The sequence below is a fragment of the Marmota flaviventris genome, chromosome 11, assembly GCF_047511675.1.
Source record: "Marmota flaviventris isolate mMarFla1 chromosome 11, mMarFla1.hap1, whole genome shotgun sequence".
NCBI classification, from domain to species: Eukaryota; Metazoa; Chordata; class Mammalia; order Rodentia; family Sciuridae; genus Marmota; species Marmota flaviventris.
In genome coordinates this window covers 76,388,218-76,406,195 of record NC_092508.1, presented here as the reverse complement: position 1 = coordinate 76,406,195, position 17,978 = coordinate 76,388,218, and the positions used below count along the sequence as shown (strand labels likewise).

Here is a 17,978-nt window from a genome sequence, read left to right as displayed (position 1 = left end):
AGTCTTCTCTGATAAATGACATTTTCCAAAGTTATTGCAGTATACTTGAAAAATAACAATTGCATATACTTAGATGTAAACCTTGAAGTATTGATATACATAACTATTAGGAAATGATTACTATAATCAAGCTAATTAAAATAATCAGCTCAATGTATCACTATAATTTTTTGTGGTAGGAAAGCAAGATGAATTCTCTTAGTACAATTTAAGTATATAGTGCAGAATCATTAATGTAATCATCGTACTATACATTAGATTTCTAGAATTTATTCATCTAATATACTGAAACTTTATTCTCTTTGATGAATGACTGTTTATATAAGAAGAAGAAGAATTAATAAACCTATTATTCACATTTTATTTTTATGCTACATTAAATAATGACAGTGGATATTTGCTCTAAGTTAATACAGTAGCTACATTAATAGTAAATTAGCTCATTATAACTTTGATACATATAATGAATATAAAATTAACACTTGTAAGTGAATTTTTAACCACAAAAATAAACTTGATAAATGGTTTAAGATGTTGGACCTAAATAGCTGCTTTTAGTTTGATATTTTAAATAATTTATCTATATTCATATCTCATCCATATGTTCTTAGTTGGCATTTAGTGTAACAAATGAAATTTCTATTTTAAAAAAAGTCACTTTTATTCTAAATGACATTGAGAACACTTTATTCACTTAAAGTCTTGGGTCAAGTCTGTGGTTGCTGACTATTAGACTGTCTACATCCTATTTTTTCCAAATTTAATGATTTATTTATGATGATCTCTGTCATACTTTGTGCATGGCATGCTGAAAGTAATGGGATTTTTTGTTAAGGCAGAAGAGTAGGTTTTGAGGACAGTGATAGAATTAAAGAGCCAAGCCCATCTCACCTACCTAGATGGCTTTCTCTGCCACATCATGTTGAGCTGCGTGGAGATACAAGTCAAATGATAAACAGGCAAGGGAGATCAATTGAATTTTACCACCAGAACAGGAAGAGATAGCTATGAGTTCAAATGCTTCTTCCAAAATTTACATTTTGATTTTCTAGGGCACAGTATCTTTTGTATTGTAGGTACTTAGTAAATATTTTTTAAATAAAAATATGCTGAAAATTGTTATGATTGTGGGTTATGCCCATTCTTAACTGAGTATTGCGCAGATTTCAATGAACAGGCCATTTTTATGCTGTTTTAAATGATTAGAAGATCATTTGAGACAGGCACACAATATATTCTGTTTTATTATGTGCCTTCATCTTCAACATTTTATTAGGGTTTTTCACTAACTTGTGAAGTAAACAAATTTTAATAATGCCACTTTGTGTTGTGTAATATAATAGGTTGTCACAAGTAGCAGGGGGTATCTGGTTTATATTATCTTATAGAATTATTTTCATTGTTTAGGCCCTCCGTACCTTATATTTAAAAAAAAATAGCTTAACGTGAATATACTTCTATTTTGCTCCAGATGCCCTGTGGAATATTTTGCACTCTATAATCATGATGATTTAAAATTACATGACAGAAATGTCTGATTGTTGACAAATTAATGGGGAATACCCTCTGCATGTGAAATCTGGCATGATCACTTAGACTATTGCACATATTATTTATCAAACCTACCTTTTTGTAGCAATTGCTTGAAAGGTAAAATCTGGACATGTTTGGATGTGTAAGCAAAGTTGAAAATTTTTCTGAAATCATGAAGGTCAGAAATAATGACAATCATTTTATAGTTCTTCATGAATCTGTGTCTTCCTGAGACCAGCAGCATCTGAATTACCTGGGAGCTATTTAGAAATGCAGAATCATGCAAAGGGTGGGGAGAGTCCCACCTTTCTAAGCTCAGGGACCACACAGGTCCACACAGTCTTCTCTGAGGAATATATGATAGATGCTGGTAGGAGGGAACATGTAACAGCACTAAGCAGTGAGACAACCTGCTTATACACATGCCAGCTGCTATCAGTGCCGGCTGCCCCCCACCATGCAGCATGGAGCTAATTGCCACCTTGACACAGGGGAACATACCTGTACATAGTACCCACAATACCACCACAAGGACCATGCCTACAGAGGTAGACACCTGGGAAGGGTAGGGGTTCTAGATTGCCAGCAACATCAGGTAGGCCCCAAAGAGCAAGCCCCACAGAGAGAGACCTCACAGCACTACCAGGGACCTTGATGAGGACTGGCTCACCCTTGCCTCCACAGACTCACCACCAGTAGACCCAGGTTCCCCAGAACCTCAAGCACAGAAATGTATGAGGGGAGACTCCAAACCTCTGAGAGGTCTCTCACCACTACAGGCAGGTCCACCAGATCCTATTGACCACAGCCCACATGACCATGCAGAGGAGTGCCACCAGCAGGTGGATTAGCACCAGACACCCCAAAGAGGATGCTGCCATTGAGCCAAATGTCGGCCCTCCAGGCCCTGGTGAAGGTCACAGCGCACTCTTTTCCTCAGGCGGTGTCCATGCATGTTAAAATTTCAGAAGTGCTGCTAATCAATTATTTTTTTCTGATCTCCAGTAAACAGGAAATTTTAGGGACAAGATCTTGACTCCCAAACCTTGTCTTGAAATTAGTCATGGTTTATGGCATTTTCAAATGGAATCGAAATCATACATGATTTGATTCTAGAACAGAAAAGCAATCTCCATTTTACATGCTTTAAATCCCTGTAGAATCATGTCTATTTATGTTCTTGTGAATTTTTGACTTATATAATATTATTTTTTTTCCCAAACAAAGAATAAAAATTACAGCCACTAAATGAATTCAACTGTCTCTGTTGTACTGGGTCTTTTATTGACAGTCTCAGAATGTTATTTTAGCTTTCTCAGATTTTTTTTTCTTAGACTTGTGGAAATCATGCTGCTTTGTTCTCTGCAGGAGTTAAAATAAAATATTAGTAATTATGCATATTTAATTTTCAAAAGGCCAAGTGATTACTCATAGCACTTTTTAAAAAGGAAAATGATTTCAGATATTCATAAAATGTTTCCTTGGTAAGGGGCTTTCAAGTCTAAAGTTGTGTTATTATGAATACTTTTTCTCATGGTGATCAGAATGAAAAATGAGTTTATTAACATTCTTCTTCTTTTTTTTCCAGATGCAAGACAAAAGTCTACCCTGATGAACTTCCCAACACAAGTGTAGTCATTGTGTTTCATAATGAGGCTTGGAGCACTCTCCTTAGAACTGTTTACAGTGTTATAAATCGCTCCCCACACTACCTGCTCTCTGAGGTCATCTTGGTAGATGATGCCAGTGAAAGAGGTATAAAATATTGTTCTTGTACTTATTTTATTATAAAGCTTTATTATGGTCAAAAAGATAGCCAAGCAGTGATCTGTATTTTGCTTTATAATCAATCAACGTCCTATCAAATTTTCATCAGTATATTTTGACAGTGTTCACTCCAGGAAAAATTAACTAATTCAGTTTTGTTATTATTCTTTTTGGCCTTTATTAACCTAAGAGATCAGCCAAAATGACTTTCAAATATATTTCTTTTTTCCCCCATCAATTGCTTATATTTAAAATTTATATCACTGAATATATAACATTAATTAGCTAGTGAAATTTCTTATATTATTTTCCTTAGTGCCAAAAAAAAAATTCTAAGATTTGGTCACCATTTCTGTATGTTGTATTTCTGCCTTGAAAGTATCTCTACTCTGTATTAAAAGTTTCAATTTTTTTTGAAATAAAAAATTCTCATTGCATGTTACAGATTTTCTCAAGTTGACATTAGAGAATTATGTGAAAAATTTAGAAGTACCAGTAAAAATTATCAGGATGGAAGAGCGCTCTGGGTTAATACGAGCACGTCTTCGAGGAGCAGCTGCTTCAAAAGGGCAGGTCATAACTTTTCTGGATGCACACTGTGAATGCACATTAGGGTGGCTGGAGCCCTTGCTGGCGAGAATAAAGGAAGACAGGTAGGGATTCCTGTGTTATGTCTGCATGGGTTATGACTGAACCTGTGAGGACAGTTTCAGCTGTCCATCAGAATTCTCTTCCAAGTTGCTATTTTCAGAAAGTTTACTTCACTGTTTTTCTTTTCTTTTCTTTTCTTTTCTTTTTTTTAATGTTTTTCTTTATTTAATACAAAAGATTGGCTTATTCATGTTGAACATTAGTGTTTAAGAAATAAATAATTCAAACCATAAAAATGTGCTGAATATTTACTTTTTAAGTGAAGGAAATCAATTTGAAATAGTACAATATGTTATAAGCACATTTCCAAAGCAAATTTCTGTGTCCTCACAAACCCAGTGTGAAGTAGGTAATGTAGATGTTCTTATTGGTACCTTATAATAGGGAGTAATAAAGAAGTTACATACCTTGTGCCAGTAGTTAGCAGTACTGGGAACAATTGTTTATTTTTTTATTTTTATTTTATTTTATTTTATTTTTATTGGTTGTTCAAAACATTATAAAGCTATTGACATATCATATTTCATACATTAGATTCAAGTTGGTTATGAACTCCCAATTTTACCCCAAATACAGATTGCAGAATCACATCGGTTACACATCCACATTTTTACATAATGCCCTATTAGTAACTGTTGTATTCTGCTACCTTTCCTATCCTCTACTATCCCCACTCCCTCCCCTCCCATCTTCTCTCTCTACCCCATCCACTGTAATTCATTTCTCTCCTTGTTTATTTTCCCATTCCCCTCACAACCTCTTATATGTAATTTTGTATAACAATGAGGGACTCCCTCCATTACCATGCAATTTCTTTTCTCTCCCTTTCCATCCCACCTCATGTATCTGTTTAATGTTAATCTTTTCTTCCTGCTCTTCCTCCCTGCTCTGTTCTTAGTTGCTCTCATTATATCAAAGAAGACATTTGGTATTTGTTTTTTAGGGATTGGCTAGCTTCACTAAGCATAATCTGCTCTAGTGCCATCCATTCCCTGCAAATTCTATGATTTTGTCATTTTTTAGTGCTGTGTAATACTCCATGGTGTATAAATGCCACATTTTTTTTTATCCATTCATCTATTGAAGGGCATCTGGGTTGGTTCCACAGTCTAGCAATTGTGAATTGTGCTGCTATGAACATCGATGTAGCAGTATCCCTGTAGTACGCTCTTTTAAGGTCTTCAGGGAATAGTCCAAGAAGGGCAATAGCTGGGTCAAATGGTGGTTCCATTCCCAGCTTTCCCAGGAATCTCCATACTGCTTTCCAGATTGGCCGCACCAGTTTGCAGTCCCACCAGCAATGTACAAGAGTACCCTTTTCCCCACATCCTCTCCAGCACTTGTTGTTGTTTGACTTCATAATGGCTGCCAATCTTACTGGAGTGAGATGGTATCTTAGGGTGGTTTTGATTTTCATTTCTCTGACTGCTAGAGATGGTGAGCATTTTTTCATGTACTTGTTGATTGATTGTATGTCCTCCTCTGAGGAGTGTCTGTTCAGGTCTTTGGCCCATTTGTTGACAACTATCTTATATTTGATAAAGGAGCTAAAAGCATGCAATGGAGGGAGGATAGCATCTTCAACAAATGGTGCTGGGAAAACTGGAAATCCATATGCAACAAAGTGAAACTGAATCCCCTCCTCTCGCCATGCACAAAAGTTAACTCAAAGTGGATCAAGGAGCTAGATATCAAATCAGAGACTCTGCGTCTTATAGAAGAAAAAGTTGGCGCCGATCTACATATTGTAGGGTCGGGCTCCAAATTCCTTAATAGGACACCCATAGCACAAAAGTTGATAACAAGAATCAACAAATGGGACTTACTTAAACTGAAAAGTTTTCTCTCAGCAAGAGAAACAATAAAAGAGGTAAATAGGGAGCCTACATCATGGGAACAAATTTTTACTCCTCACACTTCAGATAGAGCCCTAATATCCAGAGTATACAAAGAACTCAAAAAATTAAACAATAAGGGAACAATTGTTTAGTTCTTCCTACTCTCTCACCAGTGTTCGCTTACTGCATCAGTGCCCTCAGTCAGAGTCTAGTTCAAAATCACCTTGAGGTTTTTAAGAATAAAGACACACATACACACACACACACACACACACACTGCCAAAATAAATCAGGATTTAAAAAATCAGAGATCATAATTTTAATAGTATTGGCACTTTCTACAAATAAATTGTGAAATTTTAAAACTGAGTAACTCTCTACAGAAGTTAAGAACCCTCATACATATCTACATTCATTTCTGATGATGAAGCTTAATGAACATAACTAACACTAAATGCCATCTGATGCAATAACAAAGCATTACATACCAAGTCATTTATACATTTATCATATATAGTAAAAGAGTCTTTCTAGAATTAAAGTTTTTAATTAGATGCTCCAGTGAGGGGCTGCTTAGTCTGAGCTTGTTCAACCATATCACATAAATGGCAGGATTTGGAACTTGCCAGGAAGATGAATAGAGGCTGTCAGTAAAATGAACCACAGCAGTTCAAGAAAGCAGTGAGAACCTTTTAGTCAACTGAAGGTAATACACAGCTAATAATATTTTGTGTGTTGTATAGTACCCACAGGAGAGTAAGACGGGCAAAGTAGAATGAATCTGGAACATAAAATGCATTACTGGCAACTTTTCAAATGTTATACTGCTTTGTAAATGTATGTATTTCACATTCAACTTCAGAAATTTTTAAATATAATGTTTCATTATGGTCATACATTAGGCACATTCATTTTTACTAACAATGTATTTGTATTACATTTGTATATAGTGAACTTCTATTTCTTGTCCTGATTATAAATTCTAATATTGCCATAACTAGATAATAAAGTCTGTTCAAAGTTATTAGATCTAATTTTTTCTTTCTCCAAGTTAAATCTAATGAGGAAAGAAAGATAATTACTTTGTTGTGTTTAGCATCACCAAGAAACTTTTCCAAGGCCAGGTGCATCATGCTGATTTCAGAGAACTTCAGGGTTGGCCAATAGTGTGAAACATGAAACTAAGTTAATAGTTTTGATGATCCTAGTGTTACAAAACAAGAAGAAATAATGGGCAATGCTTCATTTCTTTCTACATCTATGGGTTACTTTGGAGCCTGTTTGTATATTTGTCTCCTACCCAGTAAGAAAAACACCTCTGTTTTTCAGAATTAGCTACAATCAATGCAATCCTGGGGAGACCTGAACTTTTAATTGTGTAGATGACAGAAAGTTTAGCCCACAAGAAAACACATAAACTTGGAGTAGGGGAAGAGTGAGAGAAGGCAAAACAGATTAAAAGTGTACCTAATGATTTCCCCAAGTAAAGTGTTCTAAAACCTACCATCTTAAAAGTTACTATCAAGAACATAAAACATCCTGGCTTTCTTCTAACTTTAGGAGTAGGAGAAAACATGAGACTAAAATGGCTAATGTTTCCCTGTCTTGAAATTTCATCTGGATTGTTAACAATTGGAAATTCTTAGTTATAGGACAGTTGACTCAGAAATTGTCATAAACCTGTTTTTCTTCATGGGAAGCTTTACTTATTCTGATAGTACATGATGTTAATTGTTTCTGTTTGTTGTGTTTCCTAGTAGGTGTTTTCTTCATGAAGATTTTCTTAGAACCCTTACTTTAACATAACCAATCCAATTTGAAAGGCAAATTATCAGACCAATTTTTTAGCATCCATTTCCCTCTCTCTCTGTATTCTATCACTTTTCAGTGGGCTGTAGCTGAAATGATGCATAATCTCAAAATGAATCTACTGATCATGCTGTGGGTGGAGGTTTTATAAGAAATAGATCATTCTCACCCTGCTGAGTTAGTACTTGGCATACACTTGGAAATCAACTTGAAGATCAATTCATGTATTTGATTAGATTTTACATGATAACATAAAGTTTACCATCAGAAAGATATAATAAAAGGAAATAATTTCCTAGAGAAAAAGGACAAAATAAAATTAAGGCATACTTAAGTCACAAAATAATTAAATTATATCTTAGCCGCTAAAACCAATTCAAAGAAGCTAATGTAGTATTTAAATGATCGTTTATATGTAAACTGGTTTTAATTTTTCTTCAGGAAAACAGTCGTATGCCCCATCATTGATGTGATTAGTGACGATACCTTTGAATATATGGCTGGGTCAGATATGACTTATGGGGGTTTTAATTGGAAACTAAATTTCCGCTGGTATCCTGTTCCCCAAAGAGAAATGGATAGGAGGAAAGGAGACAGAACATTGCCTGTCAGGTAAGTCATACCAAACAATGAATAGCATGGTGTTTCTAAAAAAATTAAATAATATTATAAATTTTTGTTCTAATATTTATCATTCTACAGTCCTAAATTTATTATTCCTGTGTATACATACATGATTGTAAAAGGTAAAATGTATGTATATGATATTGAATCTACTTTAAGTTAATATGGGAAAACTGAACTATTTGTAGAAATGCCAGATATGATTTAAAGGTTTATGTATTCTTATATTCAAAATATATTTACTACAAATTTTATGTGACAGGAATGTGCAACACTGGATACATCAAGGAAATATATGTCTTATTTAGAAGTTTATACTTCATAGTAGACATATTCTCAAAATTGAATTAACAAAAAATGTTTTGGTACATATCTAAATTTATCATCCTTTAAATGGTTATCTTCACTTAGAGACAATGTAAAGAACCATATGGAAAACTTTATTAACAATTTTGAAGGATTTATTGTTGGTTTCAAATTACTTCAAATAGCTATTTATTTGGAATATTTTTAGTAAAATATTTATGTTCCCTTAATAAAAAAAGAATATTATGCATATTTGGTTGTCTAGATAAGTATTATTATCACAAAAGTATCGCCTTCCTAATTTAACACATTGCTGTGTACTTCTTACCTACAATCAAAAATTGGTTTCCTAATAATTTTTGGAGGAAATATTCACTAATTTAACTCTTTAATGTTGAATTTGGCAAATCATCGTTCTATTGTAACAATAGAGAAATATCCTAAAATTCTAAAATAACATACATATAATCCATTCTATTAAAAAATACTTTCTGGCAAACTACTGAGAGCATGATCTATTCATTATTAACTACTTAATAATCAAAAACTAATCTTAAAAATTGTCTAATAGAGGAGAGCAGCTCTAATTACTTGTTATTGAGTAATAAAAAATTATGAGCTATTAACTTCTTAAGGAAATACTACCCCATCAACTAGAATGGAATGTGTCCCCTAAAATTTGCATAACCACAAGTAAATTATCATGTCAATATTTAAAGCATAATTTAGTGGTTTTTAAGTCTTGTGTCATCATCACTTTCACCCAGTTCTAATAATAGTTACCCTTAACAACCTGAGTAAATACAGTGTCTCATACATAATACCACCATTATTAGAAATCCTCTTTAGCTAGATCCTGGCTTCATTTAGTGTTAGCTGGTTTTTAAGCTTCAAAGCCCAAATGAAAAATATCAAAATGCTTGGCCAATGCACTTAAATATAAGTAATGTGTTTATTGATTTGAAAATGAATTTTATAAGGATACACATTTGTACTTGTTTTAAAAAAAACAAGATTTTTTAAAACTTCATTTTCTCAGAGTCAAAAGATACATAATTAAGGTAGCTATCATTCATAGTACGAAATTACTGATCTGATTCATGGACGTAAAGATCTACACAGAAATCAACCATAATTACTAATTTTTCATTAACTGAAACAAAAGATGAATCACCCAGCTCTCTGTATTTAACCAGAATTCATGTGGTTTTATTGAAGTGAGAACTGATAAAAGTCTCAGCATTTTATTTGCCTAGTAACTACACACCATTTCATTTTCTAAAATACTGAAGAAGCTAGAGGAAGAGAAGTGGAGAAACTGCAGTGTCTGCTGAAGTTTCTAGATTTTTATGGCAAAAGGTTAATTAATTCACTGGCTCAGTTGTAACAGCCTGCAGGTAATTTTCATCAGCATAGCTGTGATGTGAACTTTCTTTGTACTTGTAATCTATTACTTGAAGATGTGATCATTTTTCTCACAGTCATACAAATAGATAAATCATTCCAGGTGTTGGAGATAATTTTTTTCCCACATGATTAACAGAATTCTGAATAGCTAAAGTGATTAAAATGAGGTTAAAATTTTAGTTTTCTTAGTGGAATGCTTCATTTCAAATGTCACTAATGACAGTACTTTGTAGTCATCATGCTTGGCTGGTCATCATATAGAAATACAATCATGTATCTTCAAATAGTACCAACTTGAACTGGTGGCCTACATTCAGTGATACTACATTTAGAGTCCAGCTAATAATGGTTATACTTATTGTTTTGGGGGGGTCAGTCTCTAGTCCTTAGTGTTTTCTTTCTCATAATAGATGGGATATGTGAAGTAAGTTTTTAAATTATGAGTATGGAATAATAGCATGAGTCCTGAATATTTAGTCTGATTTAATCAGTAAAGTCTCTTGACATGTTAGTAAATTGTATGAGTTTTTAGGAATGTCTCAATTATGCATGCAACAATAGAGTACACAAATTGTTAAGCCAGAGGTCATAACTAGGAGCTTGTGTGCCAAAAAAATGCCTGGTAGTTGTGTTTTAGTTGTACTACGTAATGTTTTGTCTTTTCAAAAATTAGCATCAGTTGTAAATGAGAAGTATTAAATAATATCTGGGTTTCCAGCTATTGAGAAGTTAAAGAATCTTGCCACAATATTTCCTTATTCTTACTTGGCACCATTAGGTAGAGCTAAATAGAAAATGCCCATATGAAATTAACTGGAAAGTTTAGCCTAGTCCCTTAAAACTCCTATAAGTGTGTCTCAGACTCTGAGCCTGAGGGTCTGTTGCTACTTGTCACCATTCATATACTTGGAGAAATATTTCTCAGCATCTGTGTGCCAAGCAAAGTTGAGAGAAATACATTTACTGCAACCAATTGACTTTGCATGAATAACTTTGTTTGGCTTTAACCTTTTAAATGTGTGACCCTCAACTTGAGGAATGTTTGAGTTTGAAACTTATCAAGAACATTAGCCCTCCAAGAATACACATTTATGTTGCCTAATGAAATACAAAGAATAGCAAAATGATTTGAAAATGCAGATAATCCTACAAATCATTTGGTAAATCTGAGGACACGATATATATTTTTATTAACACAAAAATTAACATGATTTGGTCTAAGCTATTGAGATGAGTCTGATTTCACAGGCAAACATACATATACACACACTGGTCAGCACTGTGCTAGATTTTGCACATACAAACATCAATAAAGAGATCTCTGTTCTAATGTTGTTCATGCTCTGGCATTGGTCATATGTATGCTAGATGAGAGAGAGGGAGAGGCCTGAATATGAGGTCTGAGGGTGGCTCCATAGGAGTTAATTGTGTGTACTACTAGAGCGATGAATAGTTCTGGAAAAGAACCTGACTTAAATCTTATGGATTGCATTAGTCTTTTAATTATGCCCTATAAGTGACCCTTAATAAATAGTAATAAAGATATTCATTTTCCCTTTAATTTCTGAATGTTTAAAAAAGATTTCCTAATTAGAAACCTACTGGTTATTTTTCAAATCTGTTTAACTTTTTTACTCTCCATATCTTACCTTATGGACACTTACACTTTGTCATTATTCATATTCTTAATATGATTTCTTTCATTCTTATGTGGAGTACCACGTTAAGCATATTCTAAAGTAAAACAAAGGAGTTTTCGATTTTTTATTAGTCCTTAGCTATTCTAATGAATCAAACATAAATTTAATTATTAGATTTTATTCCTGACATATTTTACTTACTTATTATACATCCCATTTTATCAACATTAGTCTCAACTCATGCATCTATTTTGTACTTATTTAGAATTAGGAATTTCTTAAAAATATCAAATAAATTAAATAACATGATTGATAGAATCTTGAATTGCAACTGCTATGTCTTCATATTATTAAAGGCTCAGGGTGTTCATATGCATTGTCTTCTGAATCCTTCTAGTGTTGTGATCACAGAAGAAGTATTGAATTAGTTGGGTAGGGTCAAGTTTTTGCAGGCTTCTCCATTTGAGGAATTGATCCACTCTTTTAAGTATAAAATAGGAATTTTCCTCCATGCCTTGTTTAACTCATGAAGTGTTGTAAACTATTTAATGAATAATATATTTGGCAGTAAGTAGATGATAAATTTATGGAACACACATGTGTTGCAAAATAGATGTGAAAAGAACCTAAAAGTATAAAAACAATTAGCCAGCCACCTCTTTTAATATTTTTGCTTATTTCCTACCAGAGTACATTTTTCCAGATTCATTTAAAATTTGACACTGATGATATTTATCAGTACTTCCCAAAGCAATTAAGGTATCCTTTTTCTCACAAATAAAAGTCTTAATGTCTGCTAAAGTCTCACTTACTTAGCTCCCCCACTATTTATTTGGCAGCAAAACTGAATTAAGGTTTATTTATACTTTATTATTTTTTATTTTTTACCAATTTTTTTTTATTTTTTAACCTATACTCTTTTCATATGATGTATATTTTTCAGAACTTAGCAATTTGATAATATAAAATTTGGTTTTTATGAAATTTGCTTAATAATATATAATTGGTTTCTTGCTACCTCCTGCTAGTGCTGTGATTCTTCCCTCCTCCAAAATAAGAAATTTTTGTCATTGTCTTTAACTTATAATTTCTCTAGTTAGTATAATCAATGATAAACATTTTATTCTGTAATTTCTTATGTAAAAATTATCTTATACTTAATAGTAACTAACAGTTCGTTTCTAAATTTAAATCTACTAGATTTTCTTCATTCAGCTTTTCTCAACCCAAATACTTTCATATTTGAGAAAAGAAACAAATAGATGTCAGCAAAACCTTTAAGATACTTCTATACAAATTGGAGATATTAAAATACTGGCATAGGGAAGGATCAACATCATGAACAGAACAAATGCTTTGAAAGAAAAGATTTGAAATTGGGATGTTCAACTGTTTGATATTCTTAATTCCTCATATTAAAATCTAAAATATGTTGATTTCAAGAGAGAGAAAAATTTTCATCTCAGATGGAATCTTTGAACCTATATTCTATATAGAAAGAGTATATTTATTTTATATTGTTTCCTAATGGTTTAGGGGATGTTTTGCAAGACTTTTCTTAGCAGACTGTAGACATGAGAAGATAGCAGAGATCCCATAGAAAGATTCAGGAATGTGAATTAAATATCACATGTATATACTGAATAATGTTATCATATTAGTCAAAGCATTGTCATGCATCTGATTCCAGCTAGTATTATTATTTATTTTGAACCTTCTTAGGCAAAAAAGAAAAATCAAAGGAACTATTAAGTTTGTACCAACTATTGCACATCCTTTTGGAAGCTTGGGGTTGTATCAGTTTATGAAGATTATAAAAAGCTACTGAGAGAAAAGGTAGAAAGTAACTGCTTTTTTTTTTATTAGAAAGAGGATCTTTAAGCACAGGTTAAGGTATTTAATTCACACACTTATTGGTAAATGGGTTCTTGGACTCCAAAACAACTCATTTTCCTATACTAAACAGAACTTTATATTTTATCTCAACCTTTACAAATAGTATTGACTTCTTTTGTGTTTCATAGACTCTAAGGACTTGAGCAAGCTTCACTGCTCAGAGTTTAAGCCAGCATAAGCCCTTAAAATAAGTTTCTTCTTTACAGAAAGCTGCATCTTTATCCACAATTGTATGTGCAAATGATTGTGTAGTGTACAATATTCCACCAAAGTTTTCACTTTTCAGCTGTAAAATTTTTAAATTTCATTCACATTTGACATTCACTTCTGCAGTAGAAGAGGGTTTGTGCCTTTGCTTTCTTTCTGTCCACTGAGCTCTCTGTACTGAGTGCGGTGGACAGGATGAGGCAGGAAGGGAAACTCATAGCATTTCATTTTCCTTTGGTTTCTACGTCTGGAAAATACTTAACCAAATAAAATCATTGTATTGTATAATGTAAAAATTCAGAAGCATGTGAAGACTTAAGTTCTTCAAGACACACTTTATACAAGTGTGATAATAATAAAATACTCATCTTTACCCATTATCTTAATTATGAATAATATTTGAGACATGTTACTAAAATAGACCTAAATACCAATAGTCTAGAAATTGAGTTATTTAACCACTACAAATAACAGCCTATAGAATTTGGAGGGTTTTGGGAGGAAATAAAAATGAGTAATTAGAAAAGCAAAATTGACACCCAGGGAAGTGAGAAGCGATAAGGCACCAGCTCATAAAAACAGTTATAGGCATGTGCAAATGATCGTCTCTAGGTAAAGAGCAGAGAAAGAGTAACATGCCAAGAGACACCCTTGAGATACCCTTCTAAAGACCCGTTTTGGACAAGAGAAGATAATTGCTAAGTGCATATATCCACAAAAACATTTTAGTGACATATCATACTCATGTGATACATATAAACTAAGAATATGTCCAAAGTCTTATAGCTAGAGAGGGAGGAAAAGGAAGGGATGTCAGTAAAAATTACAAAATGAATGGTCAAATCAGTAGAAGGAATGACCTCTATAGAACAATGAAATTCCAGAAAGAAATTATTACAGAAATGGGAGCAGGATCCAAGCTTCTTAGTTTGAAGGTCAAGAGAAGTTGAGGGAGTAGGTAGAAAGTATCCTTTCGATAAGGTTACCAGTAGAGGGAATAGAAACGTTATGTCCCTAGTTTGAATGAGCTGTGTAATGGAATGAAGATGTATTTTGGTTTAGGAGAGAACTTAACTGAGCATCTTTGTAAGCTCCAGGGGACAATCTAAAAATTCAAAGGCATAAAACTAAATGCAGTAGTCAGTGAACAAGTGGCTGACAGAGTATGCAGGAGAGAGCTGGGTGAAGAGCAGGAGTGTGAATGTTAGCCCGCAGCATAGGAGCAGAGGTATTCTTTGCTGAGACACAAGAGGAAGTAGGGAGTCATGAGGAAGACTCAAACATATTGAGCTAGAGTTTGAGGGAGTTTAGACTTCATGCACATCCCTAATTCCAGGGTTCTTAAGTGAATTCAAAATTTTTGGAAAACATTTATTCAAAAATTAGACATGTATCAATAAACTTGGATAAAAGGATTATTATCAGTTTGTGAATTAAGCAGACAATCCAATCAATGACATGGGCTTGTAGTATAATCAGTTGGCCTTATCTCATTACTTTCCAGAGATGCTCTGGGTCTTAGTAGCAGATGTAGATGAAGTAAATGGTAAATTTATTCAGGCACATGGAATTACAGAAAGAAAATTGGGTCAGACAATGCAAAAACAGAGAACCAAGGGTACTAAGCTTATTTTTCACTGACATGGTAGAACCTTGGAGAGGGGTTGGGAGGAGGGAAGAAAAAATTCCCTAAGGAGGTTATTAATATGAGAATATGAATTAATTAAGGAACCATAACTATTAATTAGGGATGAAAAACAACTTTGATGGAAATAGGAGAGGTTAATGAGTAGGAAGTTGTGTTCAGAGGCAGATCTCAGAGGCAATATGATAGATAAAAAGTAGTTATGAATTATTTTGCAACACAAAGAGTATGTATATGGGGAGCCAAAATTAAGTGAAGGACACTCATGGCTGTTGTGTGAATGACTAACATCAATAACAATAGCAAAGATAAATAATCAAATCTTGTTAACTCTTTTTGATGTGCTGGACACTGAGCTAAGTGTTTTACTTCTGTTCATTCAATTCATCTTGGCCTACTTTGTATTAGATGGTGTTTACATTGAGATGATTACCCACTCCCAAACTAGATGATTGATTGGTCAGTGGTTTTAATACTGTATGGACACAAACTTGAAAAACAAATAACCTCAGATAATTCAACTACAATCAAAGTTTGTCTTTTTTTAGAGAACTTCAAGCTGCATATAGGCACATATAAATAGTTCATTAGGGACACTACAGAGCAGTCTAATTAGAACAGAACATGTAGTAGGACAATGACCATGGCTAAAGGGAGTATGTATTCTGAACCACAGTCTATAGACTGTGAAAGAGCCAATCAATATCTCAAACACAACACACACAAATAATACATGCGTGTACCCACACACAAGCCTCTCTAAGATTACTTGTCTTCAGAAAATACAGAATTGTTTTTGCAGGATTTTTCTCTTATTAATTTTTGCTACTCTTCAACTGAATGTGAATGCTATTTGAGTCTTTCTTATGGCCTAATATGGTTTATTTCTAGCCATTTTTTCATGAACTTCTCACATATTTATAGGAATAATGACCAAGAGTAAGATGAAATTGAACACATGCTTTTACATTAAAATGTGATAGTATTTTATTTATAAGCAGATAAATAGATATGCTCTCTGAATTGATCATTTAAAATGCATCATTTAACATTCTTAAGCATTTGGTTGCATCATGATAGGATAATTGCAGCAATTTTTGTTGCTAATTTTATTAAATAGACTCTCTAGCACTGTATTACCTTATGTAGTTATTGCTATAGAGTTCCAAAACCCCAATCAGGTGAGGTCATGGCTACTCCATAATTACCATCTGTTTAGCTTTGTTAGTATTTCTCATTATAACTCAGAAGGTCAATGATACTGTTCATGATAGGAACCTAGCAAGACCAAAAGTAATAAAACAGCTCTGAGACTAAGCAAGGCTCTGCTACTCCAACTGATGGACAGTTAATTACCTGAGTATAAAATAGTGAGAGCACAGGGAGAAATAGAGAATTTTGCAATATGGTTGATGTCCAAGTATAATATTATTTGGTGGATTTTCAATGAACTAAACTGTTTAATTAGAAGACATGAACATAGCCTGTGACAGAGGATACAGTTTCAAGAAAACCAAAATAGTTGGTTCTTTAACATTCTCACAGACACGAGCAATAAAAATCTAAGTTATTAGATCAGTGTTTCTGTTCTTTAATAGTATATTAGAATTTCTCAGGAGCTGTACATGCTATCATGGGTTCTTACATAGGCCAGCTAAATCTGAATCCATGGAGGGAGGTAACTGAGCATGGATGTCTTTTTTGATAGATGCTTTGATGCTGCTAATGTGCTATGAGGTTGGAAACCACAATATTACAACTAACACTTCAAAAATAATCATTCCCAATCTGGTTCTATTTGTGAACAATTTTTTAATCATTATTTCATATGGTTTATGTATAAAAACTTCTGTAGCTCACACATGAACCATTGTCCTTAATTAGTCTTTTTTGAAAATTAATTAGACCTTTAAAAACTTAAGGCCTAATTTCTTGTATCCTGTAAGAAAACTTGAATATGAAAAACAAAAATAAAGGCTTTTATTACTAAGGAAAAGTTTTGGAATTTATGATAAAGTCCTAAAATGCTGAATAGCATACAGGATTTTTGTTTATCCATAGGTCAGATAATAAATTCTACCCTTTGACGTAGATAAAGAGAAACAATAAGTACATGTAAAAATATTTTGTAACTATAATTAGATACTTATTTCATATAAGCATTTTATATAGCATTTACTTCTTTTCATATTTAATTAGAGTATGAATCTTTTCAGAGAAAAAGCATGTCCTTAGTTTCCTAAGGTTTATTTTTCAATGATTTATAATTATATTATCAAAGATCATGACTGTTTGAGAATTAGTTCATCTCTTTAAAGACTGTGCAAAGTGACCTCACTTTGGCTTTCAGAAGGAATGTAGAAGCCCCAGTTTTAAGGGGGTCAGTGTTCCTTCCATATAGCTCTTTGATCACATATAAGACAGAAATAGACTCATCTAAAGTGAGTTTATAGAAAATGTGAAATAAAATGTAATTTTTAAATCTTAAAACCTCTTGCAACTTGTTTTTGTGTTTCTAGTTTGAACTTTTGAAATACTAGTTTTTATATTTAAAATGTCAAAAAATATTTGCTACAGTCTCCTTAAACACCACACATTGATTTCAAAAGATATTCTTTTGTTTTTGTTTTGTTTTTGTTTTTGTTTTTTTCAACT

At 33.0% G+C, this 17,978-nt stretch overlaps 1 protein-coding gene across 2 annotated transcripts in view; it reads left to right on the top strand.

Moving 5' to 3' along the window:
• Window positions 1-17,978, top strand: part of Galnt13 (polypeptide N-acetylgalactosaminyltransferase 13) — a 472,574-nt gene that overhangs the window by 256,475 nt on the left and 198,121 nt on the right. For both annotated transcript variants that reach the window (XM_071619398.1, XM_071619397.1), the window contains exons 3-5: window positions 3,122-3,288; window positions 3,746-3,953; window positions 8,040-8,210. In XM_071619398.1, coding sequence (XP_071475499.1) covers window positions 3,122-3,288; window positions 3,746-3,953; window positions 8,040-8,210 — 546 coding nt within the window. The remainder of the gene's footprint in view (window positions 1-3,121; window positions 3,289-3,745; window positions 3,954-8,039; window positions 8,211-17,978) is intronic.